The following is a 26200-nucleotide window of genomic DNA, read 5'->3' on the forward strand; positions in this document are numbered from 1 at the left end:
ATAGTAACTTTATCTGACATCGCCGTCAACCTAAATCTCCCACACACCCTTTAAACCGGAACACAACACTATAATCTGTATTGATATATAATTATTAGAACGTGTAATTCTTAAACAATGATAAGCGAGCGATCTCAAAATAATCCCCACAGCACAGACACAGAATTGCCATATTTGTAATCAAAAAAACCAACTGTGATAAAACTTGCATACGTCGAACATAAATTCACCACAGATTTATCTGTCAACCCAGATGGGAGCAGTGTGGAACTTCCAAAATTTTTCTAAAGAAGACCAGCTGTGATACAATTACAGGCATTACTGACTATTTCACTGAAAAGGTCACGAAATCACAGAGTTATTCCTGTTATCTCTTCCTTGTTACATGAAAATATGAGTGAATCATTTGTTGAATTTAGAAGTTCGTAAATTGGCCTTTGTAAGAATCCTTATAAGTTTTATTGCTTACATATTTCCTTGTCTTTTGTATCGTATGTTTTCCATACGAACGTATCGGATTATTATTAGATTCACAAGTGTATTTCCAAATACGTAAAAGAAAACCAAGTAAAAAACTTGTATGCGTGCAAATTATGACCTAGCGGAATGCTGGCAAAAATGCTAATAGCATTTCTTCGTTGGATCGCAATTCCGATTGTGTAGTCGAAAAATGTCCCTGAAAGCAGTGGATGAACAATCAGGTATTTGTTTTTTTTTTTAACTGCTCTATTTGTTGTCTAAGAGTTTTAATTATAAACGGCATAAAAACATAATTTCAAATGTTATTGGTAACAAATTTAAACTTAGTTTTAAATTTGGAAGAATATATAGTTTCTTTTTTTTAAGTCGATCTTGACAGTGTAACCTCTTTTGGTAAGAACAGCGTCATTAAATTATTTGAAAAGGCGTAAGAGGTAAATTGCTTTTCGTTGTACGGTTTGAAAGTTTAAGAGTTAAGGTAATAATTATGAGACGTAGCGAATTTTATTTCTTACAAACGAAATCTCAATAGCTCTGGGTAGAATTTATCCAAGAGTTATTTCTACTATAAAGCGTGTTGTCGAGTTTAATTATAAAATAAAAATAATAAGTGCTATGTAGGTATAAAACTGTTAATGTTTTATACGTATTCGTTTCCGATATTATTAGTCCAAGTTATAAGGAATTGAATATCTTTAGCACGTAAATATTAAATGCTAAAAAAAAATTCAAAGTATGTTCCGCCAGCAGCTATGTTCATTGAAGTTCAAAATTGCTTCATAGCAAATTTCATAAATCATAGGTTCAGTTGGAAACGTTACTTTTCCATTTATATTGACAATAAGAAAACTAAAGACGCATTACAATATATTTTACTTAAAAAAAAACTAATGACTAAAGTACAAAGGTTTTTAAGCTTTAAATCCCATCGGTATTTAACACCTAACAATCTTAAACTTTCCTTTTATTTGCCTAACTACACCAGCAAGCAATACCATAAAGTTACATAACGGAACTACATAAAAAATGTAAAATAATTAATAAAATAACAGCACTAGTGGACATAATTGCGTTTACTTTAAGCCTTACAGTTGATAAATTATAAGTCACGCCAACATTTTGATTAATCGCTGATCGATAAGGTGACTAATTGAGGAAAAACCTGTTACTAGGTACGAAGATTAACATATACTTTTTTTACAAATACTGTCGATTTTAAATGGTCCATTACGTTTTGTCACATGAAAGTTTCTTATTAGTTAACCGTATTGAATACATCAGTACATAGAATCTTATTTATTTTTTTCTTTTATTTTATAAATATACTAGCGATCCAATGATGCAATCCTGATACCAAGTATACTACAGAATGTCTCACCACGTTCACAGTTTTTGATTCATTAGATAATACAAACGCTATGTATTACGACATCACTTTAGAAAATAAAATTATCTGTTTTTCTCTACTGTATTGATCATATTTTATACATAGAAACCCTCCTTTTAAATCAATCTATCTATTAAAAAAAACATCACAATCCGTTGCGTAATTTTAAAGATATAACCATACATGGGTACTGATAGCGACTTTGTTTTATATTTTTATATAAGCGAGTGTATGTTCAAAGTATTGTTCAGAAATTCATTAAAGTTTTAATTAAACAAATAATTACGCAGTAGTTTAAAATATCGTATATAGAAAAAAATATAAATCATTGAATATATTAGAAAAAGATAAATAAGCTGTCGGAAATTACCGATTCGTAGCAAACGTGGTGCGCGGAAAATGTTGAAAGTAACTGTCCATGCAAGATGGCTGCCTCGCTACCATCGACGCGACGCTTCACTAGAACGCCGTTCAACTCCCATTGACACTCTTTTTCAACCAGTATCAATAAACAACATGGCGCACCATATGCCGTCAACTATTATAGTCCTGAAGTTAAAAATCCAATAAGCAAAAAATCTCCTATTGTCATTCTATCTGCGATTCTTTTGTTTTTTTTTTATTTTTAATAATTATGTTGCGCGGGAAAACATCTTGTATTATTTTTTAAAGCCAAACGAATGACGTTCTAAAATTTATTACACTTGTATGAATTCGAATACAATAACAGAATATTATTGTTAAATATATGATTTTAGTATAAATGTATCTACATAAAGAATTTATTAACGTATGTATATATATATATATATATATATATATATTTGTAAGAATTATTTTAGTATACCCAACTGTAGCCCAAACGAGCAGGAGGCACAAATCATTGCAGCTCTCTACAGGGAACTATTTAAAGTATTACCAACTTATTTGGAGCCCTTGGTTGTCCATAAGCACGTATCTTTAGTGACGCTATCAACGGCATAAAGTATAGCATAATTAGCTATATCTGGCAGCATAATACCCGCTTCATCTCACCCTGTGGGTGTCATAAAAACAGATTATTTATTTTTGATAAGCGCATCGTAAACTGTTATGGGGTTGATCATTAGCAAAGTATACCCAAGGAGGTTTGTTATAACGTAGAAGGCAGTTTTTTTTTTTTAAATTGAAGCTGTTGGTTGACTGTCAACATACTTTACAATTGTGTGATATATTCTTCTATTATTAGATGTGATATTTAATAAAAAAAATATCTATTTGTTTAGTTTTATTTCATGAGTGGTCACCATCATTCCTTACAGTACGAAACTGTCACCAACTTTGGTAGCCAATATGTTATGGCACATATGTCTGTAGTTATACCGACTCACTCAGATTTCAAAGGTACTTGTAAGGAAAAAGCATTATTAGAACCCAACCAACCAACCCAATTCAGTTAAGGCAACCAGGAGACCAGCCAAATACTCTGCAAAGTTTATAGTTCACAAGTGCTTGTGTGTTTATAGTTCTTCCTCTCATAATAATTCGATGAGACAGCAAATCTGACATGATCGGAAAGAGTTCAACCAACGGCTTTACGTCCTTTCCGAGGCATGGGAGTTCACCCAAGAAATCCCCAATGACCTCGTAACGTCTCGACCTAAAATTTAATCAAAAGAACAACGTTAGCAATGATATGTATACATAAATTTTGTTTCTCAAACTTGACATTTCCTTCGCTCCATAAATGGATACGACCAGAAGTTTCCATCGGAGTCACAGTAGTTTCGACTCTCCAGACATTTACCTGTCAAGCACACTTCGTTTGTTTTACGTGGGAACTGTTTAAACGTACGACACAACTTAAATGTAGCATCGGCAAATTTAATAAAACCGATTATTGTCCATTTACACAACCAATAGAAATTGCACGCTATCGCGCCATTCGACGCTATTCGTCTTTATAGATTCTCGCGGCAGTTGAACCTGAGAAAGCAAGTCCATTAAAATCAACGTGTCAAATTGACGCATACATTAGTTCATATGATATTACAAGTTATTAAATTTGCGTAAAGATCATATTCTCATAAATAATAAATATTGATAATTTGGGATAACGTCCTTAATTCGGATGTGATCGGTTTTACGAATTTGCCGATGCTACATCTAAGTTGTGTCGTACTATACATGTTTAAATTACTTTGATTTCAAACTCGGTTAAATGCAAGCGAAAACTGTAGCTCGTGGATGCTCAAACTCTGATACTAAGGAGCATTTTCGCGTTCTTAATTCATCTCGTAAATTGTAATATGGTCGAATGAACTCTTCAACGTCTTCCTAACAATATTGGACGACGGCAAAGTAACGAGGTCTTGAAGAACTGGTACTATTTATATAATGCTGAAATAACTTGCTTTGAAAAGACTCCTAGTTGGTTCATAATAACATTTAATATTATATCATATTTCGTAACAACTTTTCTACGTAAATTTTAATACACTACTCGTATAAATTCTGAAACCAACAAAAAGGACTTTGTTTTAGTATTTTTGGCTAGGTACCAAAGATAAGTCACAGTAATAGGTTCATTTTTGAAGCATGTGTAAGCCACTGCTACTACATACACAAGGGGCATAACATCTTAGATCTCAAGGTTAATAGCCCACTGGCGATATAAGGATTATTTGATATTTATGCAGCGCCATTGATATTAGACGGTGGTGACCACTTACTAATAGGTCGCCCATTTCCTCGTCCGCCTACCTTTGTCATAAAAAAGGGTTTATTTATTCCCTAATAATTTCCCAGTATATTTAGAAATATATTTTTTAATTTAAGTTCTCAAGGCAATGCTTTAATAATTCATAACAACCACAAATGTCTGCAAGTCCGCAGCGCGACATCTGCTTCTTCCAAGCGGAAATAAAAAATACCGCGCCACACATAGGGAAGCGTATTTTATATTATAATACTTTAATAAGTCAAAAGAAAATCGCCTGCTTAATATTAGATAACTTTATTTAATTCTAGTGTTTATTTTAATTTATTTTTTTAGGTTCGAATCTTAATAAATATTATTTTGATAGATTTACTTTTTTTTAAATTTGACAACGCTTTGAACATGGCTTAATTATATTCGGCTCCAAAGCTTCCTTGGAATTAAATGAAAACATATGTAAATATCTATCGACCCACTCCGGCTATGCAGGGCTGTAGCTTCTTAACAAGTAAAATTATATTTTAAATGTAAATACAATTTAATATATTAGCACTCAGAAATAATATAGCTTTCTACCAAAGAGGTCAGTTCCAAAGACTGCAAGCATCCGCTCCCTCCCCTTTTCTATATAAAGTAAAAAAAGTAAAAGTAAAGTAAAGTAACAGCCTGTACATTTCCCACTGCTGAGATAAGGCCTCCTCTTCCATTAAGGAGAGGGTTTGGAACATATTCCACCACGCTGTTCCAATGCGGGTTGGTGGAATGCAAATGTGGCAGAATTTCGATGAAATTACACACATGCAGGTTTCCTCACGATGTTTTCCTTCACCGCCGAGCACGAGATGAATTATAATCACAAATTAAGCACATATATATAGTGGTGCTTGCCTGGGTTTGAACCCGCAATCATCGGTTAAGATGCATGCGTTCTAACCACTGGGCCATCTCAGCTCGTCTTTTTTATATTAACAATTTTATTTCTCTATTAGATATTAATATAGATAGGCACCTCAAACAAGGATAGCGATTAATCTTTGCGACACATTTATGTACAAACATTTTTCGTCTTCAGTATCGCTGAAATTGACACCCAAGAATTATAGTTCGATGATCCTGTATCCTTTTTATTACAGTGGCCTTGGTGGTATATATATTTAAGACGATGGTTGACGCAAATAAAGTATTTAGTACTTTAGATATAATATAGATATAATAAATAATCATGTAAAAAAAATAAGATTTTATTTGTATTTACATTAATTGATAAATATATATATGCTTAATTTGTGTTTATAATTCTTCTCGTGCTCAGTGGTAAAGGAAAACATCGGTTGTGGTTCGAATAAACGATTTGCTAGTTTCTTGTTGTTCTCCTAGCTAAAAATGACTTTCTAAAATGGCGATAGAGTTGTAATATTAATAATTTTAAAATGCTCTATTTTAAATTTTACATCGCACCACTATCGCCCATACATTGGCGCTGATATTAATAACACTTTATCACTCACCCTTCAAATTGAGGCAAAACAATATTAAATTTTGTTTAGCGGTAGGTTAAGTGATAACCTGCCAATAATATAATTCATCAGTAATACATAAGTTCGTTATTCATCCATTCATATTCCGAAAATTGCCGACAAAAACAATCAGAACATTTTTTTTTTAAATTTTGCTTTAATTTGTGCCAAGAGGGCACAGATTTTTTCGCCAATGTCACGTACCAAAAAATATAACAATTTCCTGGCTGGCTAAAAGTACCATTCGATGCTGTCAAACTTTTTACCGCCTTTTCCACGTTAAGGAAGTCTACTAACGCCATCTATAGGTGACAAGCATCGTCTAACACGAAGTTATTTAAACGGTTATCTAGGATAAGTCGATTATTTATGATTTGATAATATTTAGGTATTAAATTTGGTTTTAATTGACATATGTACACATATAAAACAAAATCAAATAGTTTACATGATTTATTCAAAGAAATATTGTTGTTATTAGTGCTAATTCAATTTAATCTTTTACAGATATCGACAGTTCAGAACAGAAAGTATCTATAATGCTGAATGGTGAAGAATCAGAACTATACTTTGTGAACTGTACAAGCACTAAGGTAAGCAAAATTAAATGATAATCACTAAATACAAGACCCCAAAACAAAACCGAGTAATATTCACGAGAAAAGTTTAAGTGTATAATACATTGCGCTTTTTTGTAAATAAGTTGGCATATTATACTGGTCAATCGAGATGTATTTTATGTAAACCACCACGCTACATCAAAGTATTTATAAATGTCGTAAAATTTTATCAAGTGCCCTTCACCGCTGAGTTCCAGATGAATTACTTATAAAAGGACTTGTTGCTTGCCCGAGTTTGAACCGATAGCAATACTTTTTTATTGTAATTATAAATATATAAATAAATACATACATACCTACATACATATTGGACAACATCACATACATTCCTCTGATGTAAATATATAAGTACTTGTGTTATGAAAAATTACCTCGGTACCAGAAACACCCAGACCCAAGGCAACATAAAAAAAACCAATGAACTTTTTCTAAATCGACTCGACTGGGAATCGAACCCAGGATCTGGTGCACTCACTACTCGACCACGGATGTAGTCATTATTATATATATTTTTAAATATAGCTGTATCTTTTATACCTATTTTAATTATTATATCAAAGTCATTAAACTAAATATACGTAACAATTCACTTTAAATACATACTTTATTGAATAAAGTTCAACAAATATGCTTGTTATATTAACAAACTCCAGTAACGCCAAGATTTGTTAAGCCACACTCCTATGTCTTCTTATATGAGATACTTCTTCGAAACTTACGTACTATAACTTTCAACATATCTTGTTACTTTCAACACACAGAGTTACTATATTTGTTTTCATTTATTTTGTAATTATTTGAAACGCTAATTTTATTTATTTTTTTTTCTTTTGTAAGGAATACACACAAAATTGTTATAATCTTCTTGTAAATGGTCAAATAATTTAAGCGATTTTGCTTAGATCCAAAATGTATTTTGTAGTGAAATAAAATAAATGAAGCTGTTGCTTGTTAACAACAAAAGTATTTGATCAGTTTGTGATATGATATTGGGACTCTTGAATGTTAAAATAATATTTTTTACAGTTCTAAATTATAATTATAACAACGTTTAAATCGAATACATTTAAAAAGTAGTTAGTCCCATTAAATATCGGATACAGAGCTTCTCAATCACCAAGGCGATAATATAACGATATATTATCGGTGAGCACTAGTGTGAATGAGGAACATATTGTGAGGAAGGCCTTGAGCATGGATGTGGATGGATATAGAGGTAGAGGACGACCAAGAAAACGATGGATGGACTGTGTGAAAGACGATATGGTTAGAAAGAATGTTACTTGTGAGATGACGTCTGACAGAGAAGTATGGAAAGAGAAGACATGCTGTGCCGCCCCAAATAAAATAAAATTGGGAAAAGGGCAAGAGGATGATGATAGTGTGAATGACGCTTGTAAGCACAAGATGTCTTAGTGTGCGTGAGGTGAATAATATAAGAAATAAGACGTTAAAAAACTAATTAGATTATATTTATTAATAAAAGCCGATAGCTAAATGTAAAGGGGCCGCCTTAAGTGAACAGATCTATAACTTCGTCTTCTCAGAAGATGAGACATTTGGAATTGGGGGTAGTTTTACATTAAAATCTTGTAAAACGATGCATAGGTTTACTTTGATATTACGATTATTAGCTATAATACTGGTGACAACATTAGCAAGCGAAAATCCTGTATTTAACAAATAATCAAACATGCTATCAATGTATGTCTACATACCAGTATCATTGGTATTTGGTATAGACACTATACTGACATCAGGTGTAAGATGAAATTCCTCAATGATGCAGACTGCATTAACGATGCTGGAATATTGTACACGAACCAATAAAATCTTCGTCTGGTCTCGATCGTTTGATGAATTTTAAATTTATCTGCTTTAAAATTAAATTTTAATTCAGGTAATTTTTTGGCAAGCGACGGGTACAGAAAATGAGGAAATTGATTGCGAGTCACGTACGCATGTATGTTGAAATATTAATGTTATAAATCGAGCTTTTTATAAGATGACTAGACTTACTTTGATTCCGCAAATTTGCGCCCACGTATAAAATGGGAGGACCTATCACAATTGTTTTAATTATTATCAAAATAATAACAATAATAACAACGCCATATAGTGTGATACAAAGTACACCTTTATATTTGTGATTTATTATCTATAAACTATTCAGTAATTATATTTTTAATCTGTATACAAAAGCATTCGTCGTTTTTTAAAATAAAGTCAGTTCAGTATTTGCACACCAACTATCAAATTGTTTATGCATTATCATTAAAACAGACGTTAAAATAAATGTGTAAATTGTTATAGTTAAAATACGAAGTGCTTTTCATAGTCGTTACCTATTTCTGTGTGATAGTTTTCGGCTACAGTTTTGTAAAGGAACTTAAAGAACATAATTCACATCTCTCAATTTAATTACCTATAAATAACTAGCGACCCACCCCGTCTTCGCACGGGTGCAATGCTGATACTAAATAGTAAATATACTATGTACAGAATGTCTTACGACTAACACAGTTAGGTAATGTTGTCTTAGATTTTCGCGATTATTACACATTGAAATAAATCTAGTTTTAACGCATTTAAATTGCGTATAATTGTTTTAACGGATTTAAATATCATCCCGACGTTTCGAGCACTTTACAGCGTTCGTGGTCACGGGTAGACTGAGGTGACATTTGTATATTTTATGTACAAAAGAAATATTATTTACAAATACCGCCAACGATTTCTTAATTGGTATCTTGAGTAACGTTCCGGTTGCACGCAGAAGGCACTAACTGTATCTTCAGGTCTTGCAGTCTGTTGGATTTGGGATTTTAAATTTTTAATAAGTGGATCCCAGGTGTTAGAAAGTTTCCAACCGTTGTCAGTTTTCGACAATACAAACCGCTTTGTCTTACGACATCACTTTAGAGACTCAAATTATCTATTTCTCTATTATATTGGGTATGTATTATACATATAAAAGGGTTACGTAGCCATAAGATGGAAATTTAGCAATCTCTATTTCTACCCTTGCCCACTTCTGTATGTAGGTATGTAACATTCCTACTTATTTTCCTGGTTTGTAGGTAATTATTTCCATACATTATATCATTTAGTTAGGGCACCTGCACATCATAAGTTGGTCGAGTTGTATAAAAATAACTGTGTATGATACAGAGTCCGCTATAGTTTTCATTGAAATTACTTAGTTGGAGGTATACAGCACATTTTTTTTTCAGAATTATTGTAATAGTATTTCAAAAGTTAAGGTTATGCTCTAATTTTAACTTTGTATTAGTATATCTCGAGACTGGGGGGTTTGATCCACATGGTTTCAAGGCAATTTTTGTTGTATTTAAAGATACCTTTTTAACGATACCCCAAAATCGTTTTTTTTTTTTCGAATTAAATTTTCGCTGTATAAAAATAATTTTTCGTTAATTTTTAAAACCAATTTGTGGATTATCAGCATACATCTCTCCACCAATTTTTGTAGCAATCGGTGCAGAAACGGCGGAGAACGAGCCAGGACAGACAGGCGGACAGACAGACATAACGAAACTATAAGGGTTCCTTGTACTCTACGGAGCCCTAAAAACCGCATCAAAATTCGTTGTGTATTTTTAAAGATCTAAGCATATATAGAGCTGAGATGGCCCAGTGGTTAGAACGCGTGCATCTTAACCGATGATTGCGGGTTCAAACCCAGGCAAGCACCACTATATATATGTGCTTAATTTATGTTTATAATTCATCTCGTGCTCGGCGGTGAAGGAAAACATCGTGAGGAAACCTAAAATGTGCGATTGGTATTCCTCTATGCAATGGTTTTGCCACGCCTTTTGAATTTAGTCGTTTAAATCTTGGGTAACTTCCAATATTCCGAACCATTACCCATTATTAACGTTTGCGATAAAATCAAAAAATCAAAATCAAAGTATACTTTATTCAAGTGGGCTTTAACAAGCATTTTTGAATCGTCATTTAACAATTAAGTGAAGCTACCACCGGTTCGGAAAGTAGATTCTACCGAGAAGAACCGGCAAGAAACTCAGTAGTTACTCTTTTTCAACATTTAAAAAAATACAGTCATGTTAGTTAATTTTTAAGTTAATACAATTATTAAATTAATATATCCTGCCTGGAAGTCAACAGGTATTAATTCCACGCTTTTTTATCATCTACAAAATCTTGTATCGAATAATACGCCTTTTTCACCAATGTATTTTTTATAAACGATTTGAATTTACGAGACGGCAAAGTTAAAAATGTCTGTGGAATTTTATTATAGAAATGGATACCTTGCCCCAAGAAAGATTTATTGACTTTGCGGAGTCGGAAACTTGGCGTTATAAGCTCTAGTGCATATACAATGATTATCACTGATTTTATCAAAGTGATCAATGTTACTGTGAACATACATGATATTGTTGTAAATATATTGCGACGCAACAGTGAGTATTCCTACTCTGTTAAAAACATCCCGAAGAGAGTCTCTAGCTCCAAGATTATAAATAAACCGAATTGCTCTCTTTTGTAAAACAAAGACAGATTCAATGTCTGCAGCGTTACCCCAAAGTAATATGCCATATGACATAATACTGTGAAAATAACCAAAATAAACTAAACGAGCGGTATCAATATCAGTTAGTTGTCTAACATTTCTAACCGCGTATGCTGCGGAGCTGAGTCTCCCTGTTAGGGACGACAAATGGGGACTCCACTGAAGTCTGGAATCCAATTCTATTCCCAAGAACACGGTAGTATCGGCTACATCAAGCGGGCCACCGCTTAAAGATATATTATAATTTTGCTTCCTAACATTGAGTAAGGTAAAAACTACACATTTTGTTTTTTGAGTATTCAAAACCAAATTATTTACATTAAACCAATCTTGTATCTGTGATAAGGCACCGTTCACATCGTCATAGTCAGTTTTTTTCCTGTCAACCTTAAAATTCAGTGAAGTATCGTCAGCAAACAATACTATATCACAAATACCTTTAACAAAGAAAGGAAGGTCATTTATATATACTAGGACTATTCCTAGACCCAGAAAGGGACCCAAAATTGAACCTTATGGAACACCCATTTTAGCGTAGATCCAGTAGACTTTATTCCATTAATGAAAACTTGCTGGATTCTTTGACTTAAGTATGAAGCAATGAGATCAAGAGCCCTACCTTTAACGCCGTAATATTTGAGCTTATAAAGAAGCGTCTCGTGTTCTACACAATCAAATGCTTTAGATAAATCACAGAATACTCCAATAGCATTCTGTGATTTCTCCCAAGCATCGTAAATATGCTTAAGAAGCGCAATTCCCGCATCAGTTGTTGATCGACCTCTTGCAAAACCAAATTGCTCACTATGAAAAATTTTATTTGTACCAAAATGGATAAGAAGTTGATTTAAAATAATTTTTTCGAAAATTTTGCTTAAAGATGGGAGTATTGAAATAGGCCTGTAATTACTGGGATCGCTCCTATTTCCATTCTTAAAAAGTGGTAAGACTTTACAACATTTTAACAAGTCAGGAAATGAACCCGTGTCCAAACTCTTGTTAAAAATTCCTGCTATATACGGAGCAATATCGTGTATGATGTTATTTATGAATTTTATCGAAATGCCCCATACGTCGTTAGTTTTTTTAATATTGAGTGTTTTAAATACTTTTATAACATCTATTGCAGAAACTGTTTCAAAAGAAAAATCAATAACGCATTTAGAAACATGTTTATTTAATAATCTAGCTGCATCTAATGTAGATGATTTTAAATGAGATGTTATTTTATTAGGTATGTTATCAAAAAATGTTTCAAATAAATTTGCAACTTCCAAATCAGAATTTGTGTATTTACTGCCTGTGTTTAATTTGATAGGTATACTTTCCTTTTTAGGTTTTCCTCTAACACTTCCAATAATGTCCCAAGTGGCCTTTATTCTATTATCGGAAGTCAAAATTTTGTTCTTTATGTATAAATACTTAGCATAAATACATACTGTTTTAAATATTTTGGAATATTTATTGACATATCCTAGAAAGGCTTCGTTTTGATTCCACTGCTTCATACCATATAGGTCGTATAATTTATTTCTATTTTTATGTATACCAATAGTAGCCCAGTCACTAAACTTCAATTTTGTATTATTATAAAATGATTTCATTTTGAATATTTTATTAAATTCTATTAATATTAATTCAAAAAATGAATTATAAAGTTCATTTGGATCTTGTGTCGTTAGATCTAAATAAGCTAATTTACACGCCACAATATCTTTAAAACAGTTTACTTTATGAGCCTAACTTTATGAATTTCTTTGTGTTCTAAAGAAAACTTCTGATCACAGTGATCAGAAGTTAAATTATTTATAATTGATTATTGATGATTATTTTGATAGGTCATGTACTGTCTCATATTAATGTCCAAATGACCTTAAGACTTGCATATAAAGAAGAACCTGTAAGATATATAATCTATAACACTGTCATGGTGGTTTCAAAGATATAGAAGTTGATGTGCTACAGTGACAATAAAATCAGAACAAAACGATATCGAAATTATGCCCATAAATACACGTTAGATATTCCTTATCTTACAGTATTGAAATAAAAGGAAATACTTTTACTTAAGTCAGAACAAAGGAAGCAAAAAGTCAAATTAGATTATATTTATTAATGCACCCCAATAATTTAACTTGGAGGGGTGCGCCTTCGTTAGTGAACAGATTTATAACATATAAGTGACAAATGAATCTTTAAACCATCTCCTTCTTTCGAATGTCAAATCAACTACGTCAGAAAGAGAAATTAGAGTAATCAAAGCACCTGCTAAAACACATTTTATAAAGAAGTTCGTATACGTAACGCTGTTAAACTATCAGTTTATATGAGTACATTAACACACAAACGACCATACACTCACGACAGTACATAATAGAATTCCTTTGTATTATTCAACGTTTCCTTTTCGAATGTACAGTCAGAGTAAAAAACCTTCGTCAGTTTTCAAATTAATTCCTTTATCAAGTCGTCAACTCTTAGTACCTTATGAAAGTAAAGCACTAAACTAATAACTGCATATAAAATTAAACTTATATAGTTTGATAACTTTACTGCGTCTAGTATTATATCAACATGAAATCTTTTTAATGGCGTAATTATTCATTAACAATTTCAATAAGATATTATATCTTGTACTTAATTGTCAAAATATGTCTGTTAGTGTCATATATTCTCAATCGGTAAAACAGATTCAAAAATTAAAATCAAAAGAAACTTTATTCATCTATGCTTTTACAAGCACTTTTGAATCGTCATTTAACAATTAAGCGAAGCTGCCACCGGTTCGGAAAGTAGATTCTACCGAGAAGAAACTCAGTAGTTAATCTTTTTCAACATTTTTCAACTATCTTTTCGCTCAAAATAGATCTTAAGGTGACGAACCTTTTCTCACCGCGACTGTACTTGCACTTCAAAACTGTGGAAAATAATCAAAGCAATACAAAGCTTCGTCGATTCAATCAAAACAGCTGAGGAATGACCAATAAAAACAAAGCGGTTTGAAATGATATTGAATCGTCTATATTGAATTTATTTCCAGTTGTTTGAGTCAAAATTATAATTGAATTTTATTTATTTATTTATAGTATATCAATAACACCCGCATGCAACAGAATGTAAGAAGATCGTTTTAGAGTTTTAGGTAGCCGGTTCGTTATGTCAGGACGTAAGCTATCTCTAATTTTTGTGTGAGAGTATCAAATATTAATCGATCCATCATCACACGCTACAAAAAAATAAGCAGTTGTGATAAGCAAACAAAATACGCAACTTATTTACGCTGAAATCTTTGATACCTTAATAATATTATAAACTTAAACTAAATCTGTCTCTTGTCGCTTGTCTGTCGCCATTTTTTTTAAATACAACATTTTATAGCATACAGAGATTTACAGTAGTTACTATTCTTCACGACCAAACCACTGAACCTAATTTGATGAAATTTGATATGAAGCGAAATCCAAGAAAGGACATAGGCAATAGGAACAGGGAAAGATAACGCGTTAAATGACAATCACATATCACGATTCTCAATATTTTGTAATCCTACGGTGACAGGTGTACTGGCTAAGTATTGTTGTTTAGCAGTAGGATATTTGGTTACTTATCTGTATGTGTGCAGGCGTGAAGCGTTGTCGCACACAAACTTACAAACTAGTAAATGCTCAAAAAATATATGTGTAAAACAAAACAGAATTATCTTAATAATATTATAAGAGCTAACGCATTTTTTCGTATTTCTATGTTGGTTAATCAATCTCGTAGGCGGTGCTGATTATAATTCATTTAACCAAACGCGTCGATTATGGCCCGGGGAGCAATTCTACTAAATAATAACAATACAATCCCTTTTCTATTCCGTACTACCTTCAAGCGAACCTCAACTGGATGTTTAATAGAATTGGTACATAGCTAAACGATTTCCGTTTTGACAATCGATTCGATGACGATAAAGCGACAACTTTTTAGTAGAATCATCCCCCTGGAATATGCAATGAGCGCTTATATTTTCATATGCTTTGAATGATTAATATAGTATTTACATTAACCGAAGCGGTCAACCTCTGTTTAATAAATATTGGTTCAAACAAATACAAATTATAATTAAAATTTGCCAATATGACGCTTTAAATATTCGAAATATGCATTTGTTAAAATTATACAGATTTTATTATAATAGTATTTGTACCTCAGTGTTTCATCCGCGTTAATATCTGGATTATACGAATAGGCTATTTCATTTGGTTTTGGTGTATGTTTATGCTTAATAAACCAGAAGGCTGTGTGAAATTAACTATATATATAAACTTGAGGTATCTGTTTGTAATATTAAAATAACCGCTTTTTACTAAATGCATATATGCATGTGTACAGGGCGCATATGCTAAAATAACATTTTTTTACAATTTTTGTCTTACTGTGTCTGACTGTTTGATCCGGTTTATCACTGGAAAGGCTGGACCGATTTTGACGGGACTTTCGCTGACAGATTGCTGATTAATAAAGAGTAACATAGGCTACTTTTATTTTAGAAATATATATAAAATTTTAGTTTAATTCGAACGCTCACGAAGTGGCAGGCACAGCTTCAGCATATATTTGATATAGTAAACAGTGAACGCAAATTAAGCATAAAGTATATTTCAATTAAGAGCAATTAATTACATTTATTTATAAACACTGATCATAATTAACTCGATATAAAGTAATGAACTTAAACTAGAGTATTATACAGAATATATATTTATTAACCAATAAGTATTGTAACAATTTTGTTACTAGTTTTATTTCCTAATGGTAATATTAGTTGACAGCGGCAAAGTTAAGTTAATCGAATACCTATCTTTTATAAATTGGTATTTGTAAGTGTGCCAGTAAGTTCTCGTATTGCAAGTTTATTCGAATATGAGTATGTGTGTAGAATAACATTATTAACATAATACATACAGATATACGCTAAACCGCTTTATTACGAAATGAATAGTTCAGAGTATTGTTGGTGCGCTATTCCGCACCAAGGTTTTTCTGATCTGTTGCCAGATATCACAGCCTTACATGAAGACTTGTGTCATAATATCAGTTAGTATTAAAATGTATGAGCCGATGTGGCCCAGTAGTCAGAACGCATGCATCTTAACCCATGATTGCGGGTTCAAACCCAGGCAAGCACCACTAAATATGAATGTGCTTAATTTGTCTTTACAATTCATCTCCTGCTCGGAAATCATCGTGAGGAAACTTGCATGTGTCTTATTTCATAGAAATTTTGCCACATGTGTACACCAACGCGCATGGGAACATCGTTGTAGATTATGTACCAAACCTTCTCCTCAAAGGGAGAGGAGACCTTAGCCCAGCAAAGGGAAATCTACAGGCGTTTGTTGTTGTTGTTGAATATATTCTCCCAAATAACCTATTTAAATAAATAAATTATCTCACTGGAATGTTTTTTCAATCAATTCGTATTTAACCACAGATAAATTTCAATTAATTTATGTTATTTGTAGATTTAATGGAGTTACGGTTTTTGTAGAACGTATTTTTAATTGCATTTTAGTGGAAAAGACTTTATTTTTGATACTTGTTAAAGGTTTTAATTACATTTAAAAGGTTTTTAAAAAACTTTTTTTTTAACATTTTTTGTTTTAGACACTATAAAAGTAATCTTGGAACTTCTGCTTCTGGCATAATCAAAGAATTTTAATGTATTTTATTTATGGAGATATTAATAGAGATATAATAATACATATACTTTATACCGTCTTAAAGATTCGTTTTATCGATTAGTGAAAATATTCAACCCGGTATAAAATAGTTAATAATAGTATATTATTACAAATATGGATTTGACTGGACTGGACTATGTAATATACACATACATATGCTATATTTCATTAATTTCAATACAACATTTATATTTTTTCAGATTAAAATAATATAAAGCAACCAATGTTTTTTGAATGACTTGTATAAACTTATTAAGTATATATACTTACACTTTTTCATCAATGTTCATGAAATAATTCAGAATTTTTTAACGTTGTCGTTTCGTAAATTCAAACCGTTTATAAAAAATACATTAGTAAAAAAGGCATATTATTCGATACAAGATTTTGTAGATGATAAAAAAGCTTGGAATTAATACCTGTTGACTTCCAGGCAGGGTACATTACATACATTTATATTAGTAGTAGTATTTAACTAATATGATTGTATTTTTTAAATGTTGAAAAAGAGTAACTACTGAGTTTCTTGCCGGTTTTTCTCGGCAGAATTTACTTTCCGAACCGATGGTAGCTTCATTTAATTGTTAAATGACGATTCAAAAGTGCTTGTAAAAAAAGGCCCACTTGAATAAAGTTTATTTTGATTTTTGATTTCATACATAAGTGTACATAAATTCACTTATTTTATTTATGAAAATCAACAAATATCAACTCCATACTCTTTAATCATCGACATTTTATATAACAAATCTGTTAACGTATAAAACTCATTTTTTATTAATTTTTAAAAGTTTATTTAACAAAAAATATGAAAAAAATCTCTTTCACATAAATTTAACCTAAAACCTTGTATAAAAGAAATGCTTAATTGTTTGTGTCACTTTCCACACCAGAGAAACCTTTAAATGTCTAAAGACTGCATTTTGCAGAAGGGTCAAGGTAAATTGGTTTTCATTAGCACAGTATTTCATGCGGATACGCGAGCGAAGGATAGTAATTAACGAAGCTAATTTTCACTCGAGTGAAAATGAAAACTCTAAGTGAGTAAAGAAAATTAAAAGAACATTAGAGTAAAAAAGTCATAACGAAACGTTAACGTTTTTAATTTATTTTAAACGGTAAGGCTTTCTAATTAGATAAACTTTTGTAACAAATCTTTATCTGTGAGTTACGTCTTTTTTTCAAATTTCTCTATCGTATTTTATTTTAAATATAATTTAAATCTTTACAGAAGAGTTGTATTCTATGGGATTTTCGGTAAAAATATTTCTTTATATTATGTTATATTCGGTTCACGACTTTATAGTAGTTTGTTATACTACACTAAATTTAGAAGATTAATTTATTTTCAAAGCGAACTACGAGCTAGACGAACGAAGCGAACAGAAAACCAATTAGTTTTATATACATAAGATACTCGGACTCTATAATATTTAATAAAAGTATATAAAAATGTATCCCAATAAAAAAGTAGTCGTTTACAATTCTGCACATGTAATACTTATTAATAGTAAAATTTCACTAGAAATATTGGTAAGAGATGAGTATACTTAGTATTTTTTTGAGATAAATAAAAGTGAGATAAGTAAAAGTAATTTTTTTAGTAAATTCAAATCGTTTGTAAAAAATACATTGGTAGAAAAAGCATTTTATATGATACAAGATTTTATAGATGATAAAAAAGCGTGGAGTTAATACCTGTTGACTTCCAAGTAGGATACATCAATTTAAATAATTGTATTATTTAACATGACGTTGTATTTTTTAAATGTTAAAAAAGAGTAACTACTGAGTTTCTTGCCGGTTCTTCTCGGTAGAATCTACTTTCCGAACCGGTGGTAGCTTCACTTAATTGTAAAATGACGATTAAAAGTGCTTATAAAAGCTTACCTGAATAAAGTTTATTTTGATTTTTGATTTTGATTTTACAATACCAGATAAAAACCAGACTTTGCTCTTGTGAAATAAAACTAAAACAATATTTTCATATTCATCATATCACTATATCATGTATAAAGTTTCGATCGGATCTATCATAGATAAAGATTGTTAATTTATCCTGCATGAAAATCGACTATCCTTATATATTTTTTAAATAATATATCTATTATTAATAAGTTTTTTAATTGATTACAATCCTTTAATTATTATATAGTAAACGTAACAGTTATTAAAAAATCCCCTATATTTTAATAAATATTTTAATGACCATAATAAACATAATTTTACTAATCAAATACAGATCGACAGGTATTCTTTTCCATACTCATATTTCACGTCTAAATGATTTTCCAATATAAACCCGCACACTTGCTTACTGTTTATCATTACGAGTCATGCTTTTCCATCGTGTCAGAATATATTTTTACATCAGTCGCATTCAGTAAGAACTCATGTCGTATCTCACCCGTGATGTGTTATAAATCGACTTACGATAACTCGCTATAAACGTCGCGTCAATATTGCGTATAAAATTTGACATGTGACGATCGTGTTCTTAAATGAGTTTCTAATTTTATTCTGCTTGAAGATCCAACCCGCATTGGAACACTGTGATTCCAACCTTTTACCTCAAAAGGGAAAGAAGGCATTAGCCCAGCAGTGGGAAATTTACAGGCTGTTGTTGTTTGTTGAAGAAATTTTTTTTTATGGTATAGGTTGGCGCAAGAGCATTTGGATCACCTGATGGTAAGTGGTCACCATCACCCATAGACAATGACGCTGTAAGAAATATTAACTATTCCTTACATTGTCAATGTGCCAACAACCTTGGGAACTAAGATGTTATATCCCTTGTGCCAGTAGTTACACTGGCTCACGCACGCTTCAAATCAGAACACAACAATACTGAGTATTATTATTTGGTGGTAGAAAAACTGATGAGTGGATGGGACCTACTCAGACGGGCTTGCACAAAGACATACCACCAAGTGTCTTAATTTATCTTAAGGTGTATTTTTTTTCTTTTCGTAGGAAGAAATCGATCGTTCAGAGCCACCAGATGCATTCGTGGTTATCTACTCTGTGGTGGACAAGGCTTCGTTCCAGAAGGCAGAACAGGAACTGGCGAGGCTTATTGACTTCGACATGCTGAGGGCCCGACCGGCGCTCCTCGTTGGCAACAAAATCGACCTGGCCAGGAGTAGAGCTGTTTCTACTCAAGGTATTACTCCAAACAATTATATTCTTTATTTCTAATTTAACCGACTTCAAAGGAGGTTTGATATGTATGTAACATTGTTAGAATTTTATTATATTTCAGTATGATGATCCATTTAGCCTTAGAAGCACGTGTGCTTAGTTTCGTAAGTGTATGTTTTGTATGTTTTTTCACGAATTTCTCGAAAACTAAAAGTCGTATTGAGATGATCATTTTGAATCTAAATTAAGTACACTTCAACTAAATGAACAGTGTAAATTTCATTAAAATCGGTCAAAACGTTTCATAGATTTTTCTTTATTATCTTTAGTTCACTGGCTGTTTCTAATTTTGAAGTCAATTTTTTTTATAAATTATTTATAAATACTATTGATGTGTATTCATATATAATGTTGAAGTTTTATGCCATATTCCAAAAACAGCATTGGTATGAATAAAGTAAGCTATAGCTAAAGGCGACAACTTCATAGTGCACAAGATTAGACGCCAGTCTAAACTGCCAACTAGAGCTTCTAACCAGAAAACTTTTACTGGCCTGACTTTGGATTAAAACCCAATATCTTAAGTTCAAAAGCCTTATAAACTCGCTCACATATTACACCGTCAATATATTAAGGAAAATAGCGGACGAGTTTATCAAAGATTGACAATGTTCAATTAGGTTTTATCAAAATAGTTGTACAAAGTTTATAATTTTACGTTAAATGAAATTTGATGTATCTTATGAAACACAATAAAGACCTCAAAAAAGATATTTCAAGTGCTTAAATAAATAAAGCTTTTCGATGTAATAAAATGTGAATTAAATAAAGAAACCGAAAACCGGCTTAATGTTTCTTAAAATAACATGACAAATCCAATCTCAACGAAAACTGTAATTGACAATCTTGCCCAAAAATGTTTCCAACTTTATACAACATATTCTATCTAAAAAAACCCTTAGGGAATTCTCTAGATCGAATCGTAACTTTGTTATCCCTATTATTATGTCAATTGATTTGACCATATCTTGACCTTGAAATTGTTACCAATCTGATAACAACGTTGCTTTAGGAATAAGCCTTTTTTAGTTAAAATCACAGCTGGTACAAATATTTGATTGTTGTGTGTAGGAAAACCTCCGGAACTTACGATGGAATTCTAAAAACACTTTCTCCGGTAGAAAGGTATATTATTACCTCTGAATACGATACGATATAAATGACATTTATATCTTTATTAATTGTACTCGAGTAATCAATAAAAAATTCAAAATTTAGAACCGAGAAACCTCCACCCAGGCTTCCACATATATTGTTACATTGTGGCAGAACAGTTTGTGCCCAACTACTGTAAAAATACTTACGGAAAAGAAAAAAGTCATTAAAAGTATATCTGTTTAATTTTTATTTACATTGTTCTATATTTAAAAGATTAAATCTTGTCATAGATTTTTACGTCATTTTTAAATATTATTTATAAATTACTTCCTTATAATAAATCCACGAAACCTGAAAGACAAATTTCGTATTCTGACAATCCCCTTTAAATGAGTAAAAGCCCTTGCACTTATTGTCACTAGATTAAAATCTCGAAATGTAACATATGTTTGACTTGTGATACGTTATTCTTTACTTTTAAAATTATATTTCATCATTGCAATAGAGTAATACTTAGCAAACTAATAATATATTTAATTAAAACTTTAAAAATATATGCCCTGGAAACTTACAGAATTTAATTTAATACGAACTCGTTTTCTATTAAAATAACTTCTACAACTTAATAGCGTCCGTACAACATGCAGAAAGTTACTATTTAATGTTGACAACATTTATTCCCAGTGACTCCGAAGTTTTTTCGATGGAATTTTTGTTCATATGATTTATTTGTTCACAGACGGCAAATGTCTCGCGTGCACGTATAAAGCGAAGTTCATAGAAGTCTCTGTTGGGATCAACCACAACGTCGACGAGTTACTCGTGGGTATTCTCAATCAAATACGACTAAAGAGGCAGCAATATTCAGCCGACGGAGGCAGAGAATCATCCCCTGCACATTGGTACAAATCGAGGGGTGTAGTACGAGCGAGTATGAAAGCCAGGCAGATGTTAACATGGATTTTCGGCAAAGAGGATTCGAAATTCAAAAACTGTGAAAATTTACATGTCCTGTGAGTGGAAAGTGAAGGGCCCGTGTTTGTATAACGGACAATTGACCGCGGGCTTCGACATACAATTGATTATTATGTAATATTAGGTTAGTTTTGGTGCTGTGTTGTTTGGTATGTATAAGATCACATAGCAGGGACGTTTTATTAGATCCAAAACGAAATATAATCCATATTCTGTTACTAAAACATCAGTCATTACGTAAATAAAAGCGACATGGCACCCGATTTATATCGTATTTTAATGCCAAATAATACTATGTAATATTAGATGTATGTGCCAAGTTTTTGAAGGAATTTAATCGTATTCGTCTCATATAAGATATATATGTAAGTGAAAGTATTTTCCCCAACTATCTATAGTTATATATGTATGTTTGACGTCGTTTTACAACAATCAGCAATACTATGTATCATAAATTAATGATTTAAGTAACTATAATATATATTTTACGAATTTCATGTAAAAATATCATAAATCAGTAAATTTACAATATTATTGGACCATTATAATCTATAATTAAAAAAAAAAAAAACAAATGTGTATAACTTCAAAGAAACTATAACTTATTTCTTAAAACTTATTAATGGGATTAAAGATTAATATCTTGTACACTTACCTTTAAAAAAAAAACCTTAGTCCCTTTTACATCGTCCAGTTTAAATATAGAATTATAATAAATAACAATAATTAATATTTCGATATCGTAATTATTGTCTTGACGGTTTAAATGAACTAATTTTTAAAAGCTAATTTAATACAGTTACCATAGTTATTTAATATCGAAACGATATCGTCTCGGACGATGTAAAAATAATTTGATCTTTCATTGAAATTATATAACCTAATAAAAATTAGGAATTATAAAACCACAACAGATGCAAAATAAAAAAAAGTAATAATAATTCGATACTATATACTTTAATTAATAATATTAAGTAAGAAATTTATTTAATTTAGTATTTTAAATATAAGTGATATCAACTATTTGATATTAATATAAATGTATATACTATACGATGCATACGCACTTAAGGATTTGATTAAATAATCTAATTACATAATTGATGTGTAGTAGTCATGTCCTGATAGCTATTTATAATACCTGTGTTTATAATCCGTATAAAATCGTTACGCAGTGAAAACATTGTAATTGCGCAGAATAATCTGTCAAATTTTAGAACGAAAATCCATTCGGGTAAAAGATTAGTAGAGAAGTTATTTAATATACTGGATAAAGGTTTACTTACTCAAAGCGAAGATTAGAGCTCATTCGATACTGGTTAGTACAGATATCTCACCGTAAGATTAAAACATTCATTAGATTACAATCTATCTCGTGAGATTGTAAACTGTCGAAATATTGCAAACCGTGAAATATGATTGCAATTTAACGCATTATTTTTCGCTATATTGTAATCTATCGAAGTTAAACTGTTAGATGACAATCTGTCCCGTGTCAAAATGTCAACTGTCGAAAGCTCGTCCTGATTGGCCGGGCTTATTGTAAGAGCGACCAATCACATGTCACCGTTATTATTCGGCATAACAAGTCGAAAAAGAAAAAAACTAAATCTTTGATTAATATCAAGATATATTCTATTCAAATAAGCTTTTGTAGGCTTGAATTGTCAATTTACAAAGATACAATTTTTACATTTAAAACACAAATTAATATATAAATGCTTAAGGCATAGTCTAATAGAAACTAAACCATCATGGCTCTGATCTTCAAAATAATCTTTAAATATTAAATGAATCAGTAACGTTTCCCAAAGTTCTCATTATTATTAATAGCATTAAACATATATCTCTCATTTCGTTTATCCAACGATTAAATACAAAATGCAATTATTTTTCGCTTTACGTGTTTTCACTGCAACGATATAATTTACTTGTTATTTATACGTTGTTTAATTCGATTTAATCGAATTGATTGAAACACCAATTCCGTGATAGTTTACTGCGTTAAAACCCGAAAATATTTGAACCAGTCAGCGCAGACTTTCTATATAATAACTTTAAACAATAATGTCAATAAATGTACTGGATACATTATAACCTTTTTTACATTTTAAAATAATATGAATATTAAAATGATTAATAAAATTGAAGAAAATCAATACAGTTCAGTCTCTTATGTCTTGAATCCTTTTCCAAATAGTTACTCTTAGACAACAACAGGAAAATATGTATATGTCCAATTGAGTTATTACCTGTCTGTCTGTCTGCGCCGACTAATTATAATTTATGTACAGAACTCCAATAATAATGATTGTAATTAAATTTTTAGAAACAGTGCCTTTTATTGTTAAAATTAATATATTATAAACCTACACCAATGCTTCGATATATTCACTTGTGTAATATATTTAAGCTTAAGGATTCCCACAGACTACATACTTTTGGGATACTGGATTTATTATTGTAGTTAATTACAATAAATTCATATTAGTATACGTATACACTATGTTTGTAAAGCTATATCATCCCGTATACCTTTGACTGTCCGAAAAGAACCTTTTTGATGTTTTTAATTTTGGTTAACTTGGTTTTTTGAAACTTGGTAATTTGTGTGCAAAGTCTAAAGGTGAGAGCACACTGTCTGTTAAGTGAGTCAATTGTTAATAAGTCGAATTGTTAAGTCTTTAGTCTGTGGGAGTTCTAAATGTGTTCTTGTTTAAGTAAAATGAATGAATGACCATATAAGTATGTCCCTAGTACTTTTGTTATATAACCTTTACATATTTTCTTTAGAATATATTACATAGATTTAAGAGTCATATAACTAAATTAATTTAAGAGTATATGTTATATATAATCATTGATTTGAAATACATTTACATTTTTATTTATGTACACTATTGTGTATCAATTCGAATGACGTTATTGTGTAAAATACGCTACGGTCTACGAGGCTACGAATATACGCGTAGACAGAGCTACGCCTTTTAGTTAGTGGAGAATATCGTTAACAAATGTATTATCTTTTCGTTTATTTTGTAATATATAATATAGCGCAAATTTTAATTAAAAACTATTATCGCTGGAAATTATAATTAAAATGGATTACGAAGAGATTAATTATTAGGCTTTGTCGTGGATTCTATGTTAAAACTTAGTCTCAAACCAGGATTAATTTAACGTAGATTCAACATTAAGGATTAAATTACGGATTCAGCTTGTCATAATAAAATGCTTTAAATTAATTCGAATTGAAATCTATATGGACCGCATTTTACAATTTAACATTTTTATAATTAAAATCAAGTATGTCAAAAAGTTTTTGCCGGCGCATTTGCTCGCGTTTGATAAGTTGGTTTTTCATGTATTTACATAATATCTTTATAAAACATAGACTATATTTTTTCTGATGAACTGTATAATTGTAAAGTTTCATTAAAATCTATTCAGTAGTTTCCATCCATCCTTTATAAATATTAGTAAGGATTTAGCTATAAATTTAAAAAATGTAAATAGTATTTATAATCAATGATTATACAGCTTTGCTATGTATAATAATTTGTATCGTATATTAGATATAATTTGTATAACAAAATATTGTAATAAGTAAAATTATACGCATTTACACTATACGTTAATGTGTAAACAAAATCATATCTCAACTATTTTGGTAAATAATGAAGACCAAATAATACATACATAGATAATAAATAAATGTTTATAGGTAATATGTTAAATAAAAGTACACGTAACGATAAAAAGTTCAAATATGAAAAAAATATTAAAACTAATTGAAATTGTTTTATTAATAAATCGAATTAAATTAAAAATATATCTTTAATTTGATTTTGTCAAAATATAGCTTCAGAATTGATTTCTTTTAATTATTTATATATCTAGATGTCACTACAAAAGAACTAAACAGAGCGTGGCAACTTTG

The 26200-nt window shown here is 30.8% G+C and overlaps 1 protein-coding gene across 1 annotated transcript in view; it reads left to right on the forward strand.

Annotated features, from left to right (window-relative positions):
• LOC124536424 (GTP-binding protein REM 1) overlaps positions 1–26200 on the forward strand; it is a 167743-nt gene extending 141543 nt beyond the window's left edge. The window contains exons 3-5 of the mRNA XM_047112965.1: positions 6590–6675; positions 19960–20149; positions 22025–26200. Coding sequence (XP_046968921.1) covers positions 6590–6675; positions 19960–20149; positions 22025–22302 — 554 coding nt within the window. The 3' untranslated portion in view covers positions 22303–26200. The remainder of the gene's footprint in view (positions 1–6589; positions 6676–19959; positions 20150–22024) is intronic.

The sequence above is a fragment of the Vanessa cardui genome, chromosome 16 (assembly GCF_905220365.1).
Source record: "Vanessa cardui chromosome 16, ilVanCard2.1, whole genome shotgun sequence".
Lineage (NCBI taxonomy): Eukaryota > Metazoa > Arthropoda > Insecta > Lepidoptera > Nymphalidae > Vanessa > Vanessa cardui.